The sequence below is a fragment of the Hesperophylax consimilis genome, chromosome 16 (genome assembly GCF_061612785.1).
Source record: "Hesperophylax consimilis isolate HC1 chromosome 16, BYU_Hcon_1.0, whole genome shotgun sequence".
Classification (NCBI taxonomy): domain Eukaryota; kingdom Metazoa; phylum Arthropoda; class Insecta; order Trichoptera; family Limnephilidae; genus Hesperophylax; species Hesperophylax consimilis.
In genome coordinates this window covers 12,067,865-12,073,386 of record NC_142851.1, presented here as the reverse complement: position 1 = coordinate 12,073,386, position 5,522 = coordinate 12,067,865, and the positions used below count along the sequence as shown (strand labels likewise).

Here is a 5,522-nt window from a genome sequence, read left to right as displayed (position 1 = left end):
GAGGTGCACTGCAGTATGCAGTGCGTTTTTCTAGGTTTTAAAAGTTATTAATGCATTCCGTTACTATCTATGAAAATTCTAAAGTAAAAAAAAATTGTAAATTGTGTCTATTATTTCAAATCAAATTTGCAATATTGAATTTGGCTTCAAGATATTTACAAAATTTAACCTGTCTCATAAGGGTTAATAATTTAATATAATATATATTTTTTGGTTTTTTAATAGCTTTTTTTAGCAGGCTCAGATTTTAAATATATCCGCAAGCACCTGTGAGGGACATCTTTGATGAGGAGTGTTGCATCCGCCCGAAAGTTGCCGTAAAGCATGGCGGGAAACAGTCCTGTCAGGTCAAATGCGGTTTTGTCTACGCAATATTTTTCCTGAAATAATTTCAACGTTTTAGATATGTCTATGTGAACAGGAGGGTGATCTGTGGAAACCTTGGGAACAAAACATTGATCTATTGAAAGTGGTAGCAGATTATAAAAATCCGCAACAATATTTCATATTTTTCGTTTGACAGTGGTTAATATTGTCTTCAATGATTATATAATAAAAACTTTTCAAAAACAAATTGTCAAGAAAAAGTTACATAGTTAATGCCCAAGAAAAAATTACGTGTACCGCCTCTCAAATGCAGAACCATTGGCACATTATTCATGTAGACAGGAAGATAAAATTCATGCTGAATTGTTGTGGAGGTTGATTTAATTGTATGAATGAATAACTTGAGAAATCTTATATTGAATTGATCATGCGACTATGCTAAAAGGATTTGGGTGTTACTGTATTTTGGAATTGTAGGTGGGCACAATGAATTAGTACCTGTGGCAAAGGACAGATGACTTCCTCGAACCCAGCAGTATGTATGAAGGACTCCCACGGTTCCTTGATGTGCTCCATGAAGGTGTCACAGGCGGGTCCTTCATAGTTGAGGGCGTTTGGTTTCCATCCCCCATCGCCCCACTTGGCTACTTCAAGATTCAACTGCACAGGGAAAACTTATTGATATGAAGTATTGTCAATTTGATCAAATTTTTCGTTTTTCTGTAAAACGGGACTAGAGGTGTATTACGAATGAAATGACAAATTTCATAACAAAGTACAGCACGAATATTTCACGAGGAAGTTGGAACACGTGTTTTTAAAATAATAACAATTTTGCATCTCATCCATTTATTTATTCGGACAAGGCCACTATTCTGAATGACTAATATTTTATTATGAAATTGTTATGTAGTTATATTTTGAACAGTATAGTGATAAAAAAGCTGTACTCATTTTTCTACGTGTGTAACATTCAATTAAATTATATTTATTTATTAAATATCAATTCAATATACCAAAAACAGTCATTGCACGTCTTAATAATTGCAAGCTACTAATATTCTAAAATATTAAATAAAATAAAATAGTATTGATTGAAAAGATATCAATGTTCAAGATAATGTTGGTAGTTCTTAGTCGAAGGGGATAGGATCGGATTAGCTCAGCGATCATAGCAAAGCCCCGGGAAGGCTGAGGTCCAGAGTTCAATTCAATAACAGAAAACGGAATCATTGTTTGCGGAGGAGCAACAAATGCAGCTATCGGTCATACGGAAATGGCACAGAAAACGAACACTCAAAAAATATAGATTGACTGAAACATACCATTCCCATTTCTCTGTGACTATATATATATATATATAAATATAAAAGTGACTATATATATATATATATATATATAGTCACTTTTATTTACTTCCTTTGTAGGGTGTTTTATTCAGGAAGAGTTACAATTAAACTTTTTTAAACATAACTGAATTGCCCCAGAGACAATATTTTGTATTTATTTGATAAATTGAAGATGACTACCGAAGAATCCACATCATTACCTTCTATTTAGATTCTTGGGCAATGAGGCGTACATATTATTATAGTTAGTCCCAGAATAATCCCTATTATAAGCTGGTATTGATGAAAACAAATTAAACGTAGAAATAACGGAATAATGAATTTGAGGCCAAAATACTCGACCAAACTGAATAACTATGTTTGTAATCAAAAGGCATAGAAAATATCTTGTACGGTATGCTGCTTTAATTATTTGTGTTTTAAATTTTAAAATATAGGCCATTAAAGTATTCATTTTTTCACGATTTTAGAAGCAACCCTGTCATTTTTTTTTTGTGAGTAATGGTAATTTTTAACCTGTTAAACACCAGACCCTTTTTTAAGGAAATCAATTATGATCCAAAAATGAACTCTAACGTATTTCAAGTGGAAGCGAATCTGTTAAAAAAATTTATGAACTTTCTTATGGCATACAGGTTTAAATCGCATTTCAAAAAATTCCAGCTAGGGCGAAATTCCAATGTCAGTACTGCATGAACGGTTTGTCGGCTGGAAAAATTCTTATCACTGGTGCACGAACGGTTTTCCAGGGGTAATAATTATTTATTTTTTTAAATATTGATAGGGAATTCCGGCCTCAAATCCAAACATAACCTTTAAGGCTTTCATTTGGGTTTTGTTTAAATACTTATACACACAATGACGGTTTCGTCCATAGGGACACCCAGCTCCAAGCAGCCCGTGATGCCAGCGTGGGTCCTATTTAGTTTGGCCATGTTCACTGCCATGGGAACCTGGTATTTTTTGGGATTCTCGCACTCTTCCCACCTTTCCACTGTGATATCGGAAGGACCCTTAGGAAAACAAAACATATCAATTATCAATAATCATTTTGCAAGATTTCACGAAAGTAATATTTATTATTCCTTTGCTTATTCCCTAGCCACCACCATGGACAACAAATATAACAAAATTATAATATATTCTAAAGGTGAATCCTCAAAACACCATAAACAACAAGGATATCTTACTTATATATTCTAAAGGTGAATACTCAAAACATCGTGGAATAATTAAAATGATATATTCTAAAGACGAATATTCAAAACATCATGGATAACCAAATTGTAAAGGCTTATCTTCCAAACACCATGGACAGCAAGGAGAACAAAATTCTAAAGGCAAATCTTCAAAACACCATGGACAACAAGATTAACACAATTCTAAATCTTCAAAACACAATGGATAACCAAATTCTAAAGGTTAATCTTCAAAACACATTTTTCAACAACGAAAATAGAAATCTTCCATATTTGATCAAATCACGACGAATGACAAATTCAAGAAACTAACTAAAAATCCGGAAGGATTAATTAAAACTTTATTTATTAATATCAATCGAACCAAGTAATGTAGATTCATAATTTTATAGAAATATTGTTAAATTATGTATGTCGTGATAAAAATGTACGACAATATTAAAAGCATACCTTGCACGAGAAACTAAGGATTATAATATACAAGGTGTCCGGATATCTATGTATTAACTTCGGGAGGTGGTTCTACACAATAGTAAATGAAAAAGGAGAAATAATTATTTTCTAAATTCCAATGTTCAATGGTAGTTTTGGGTAAAACAGTTTTATGAAAAAAAAAGAAAAATCCAATGAACTTTCCAAAAAGTTATTTATCTTTTTTTATCTCTACCATCACGTAAAATCACGTAGCAAAGTTACCCCCGGTAATTATAAAAAGAAATACATATTGTATCTAATATTGTTCGTTTCGAGGATACATTGATATTATTATTTATTATAAAGTATAACAGACATTTTACATAAAATATAACAGAACGTTAATTATATCAATCAATTAATTTTAAATATAAAATGTTATTTCCTCTCTTCATAAAGTGAGCTCCGGAGCTTGTAAAATAATGCTTAGAAGGTGATTTGTAAACAATATTCACCGTAAAAACGTGATTCTACAAACATAATTTTGGAAAAAAAAACAATCATAATAACTAAAATAAGTGTGTGTGAGTGTTTAATGCTAGATAGTATAGATTATTATCCAAATAATTTGCTTTTTGAATTGTTCATTTTCTAAAGTAACGTTTACTTAAATATTGTGTTTGGAAAATAATATATTACACCTAAATACAAGGATCGATGGCGAGCCATGGTCGTTGCCAGCGGTGGGATGCTAATACAAATAAAAAATGTGTAAACGCGAATCGAAAATTCATTACAATAACACACTTTTAAAAATAATTTTGTGGTCATAATTATTTATAATTTTTAAATAATGTTGTGTGTAAAAAAATCTACATTATATAATTTTTGTTAGTGCGTAAATAAATACACAAATTGGGGGATTTTCGTCACAAAACACATCTTAGAATTGTTTTTTTTTTTTTTTAAGCTTCCGATTTTATTGTCCGGGTTAAATCTTCCCCATAGGAAAAACTAAACCCTTCCACACACTTTTCCACAAATGATCATCTAGTCAATCAACATTATGTAAGTGCATAACAAAAAAAATTTAATGAATTGAATTGTATTAATTAACAATTTTATTTGAAGTAAAATTAAAATTCTGAAAAGAGTTAACGATAGATAATTTATTATTTAATAATATGAGATGAAATATGTGTTGTTCATTGCAACATAACGTTTAAAAATTAAAAAAAAACGCAACTACCAACGGTATAATTTTACTATAATAAAAAAATACATACTTTTAAAAATTTAAAATGATAAATAACAATCTTTGAAAATAAATATATAATTTTTTGTAGAATCGATTTAAAAATCACTAATTTTCGGCTGTATCTGGTAATACCCTCTTAAACCGTTCGTTTTGAATCTAATTCTTATAATATGCTATGTGTGGTGAATTTTATTAGTGAAGTATTCTTTGAAAATTTTATCTTGGGTGTTTCTTTTACACAATTCTGTGATAGATGATATATTAAATTCCCGAAATATCTCTGGAGTAGGGAAGAATGTTTTTAATAATTATACTTTGAATTGTTATTATTGACTGAAAGGCGGCTTCAGAGTCGCCTTCCCACTCTATAATGACATCATGTAATAGAGGCTGAATTAATGCATAATATACATTTTAATACATTATTAGTTTGCCATGAAGATCAGATTTGTTTTAAATGTACTTACTGCCATCTCCATCGCATCAACTTGATGGTTATTTTTGACATAATAAATGGATATAAAACAGACAATTAGAAATACATATTTCATATCTCTTTGCATTTCTATTAATCAAGGTATATTAATTGTTTCAGTATATTGGATACAGTGCGAAGTGATTTTCGCTTGCGATTCTATTTCGAACTGGTGCTCCAAATAACCGAAACATCTATTTATAATATCATGCATATTAAAAATAACTACCGTTTTGTGACCTTGTTCTTTGTGGACGATGGTTTTTTATCAATATGTAAGCACAAAAGCTTATTGTAATTTAAATGTGTTATTTTTTTTATTTCAATTTAATGTCAGTCACGCACCCAGCTGGTTTTTTTCTATTACCGCGATTTCATTGATTATGATCGATTCATTAATTATGAATTTCAATAGGTAAATATTTTTTTAAATAATTATTTGGTTGAATAGATGTTGGATATTTAATTTGATTTTGTTTTTATGGTGAACTTATTTGTCT

The 5,522-nt window shown here is 30.2% G+C and overlaps 1 protein-coding gene across 1 annotated transcript; it reads right to left on the bottom strand.

Moving 5' to 3' along the window:
* Positions 1–218: 218 nt before the first annotated feature.
* On the bottom strand, positions 219–5,097 carry LOC149416714 (uncharacterized). Its single transcript, XM_089641309.1, has 4 exons — positions 5,015–5,097; positions 2,534–2,689; positions 826–987; positions 219–380 (listed from the first exon to the last, which is right to left on the bottom strand). Exons 1-4 carry the CDS (start codon positions 5,024–5,026, stop codon positions 219–221), a joined length of 492 nt encoding a protein of 163 aa, XP_089497435.1. The 5' UTR covers positions 5,027–5,097.
* Between the last annotated feature and the right edge of the window lie 425 nt (positions 5,098–5,522).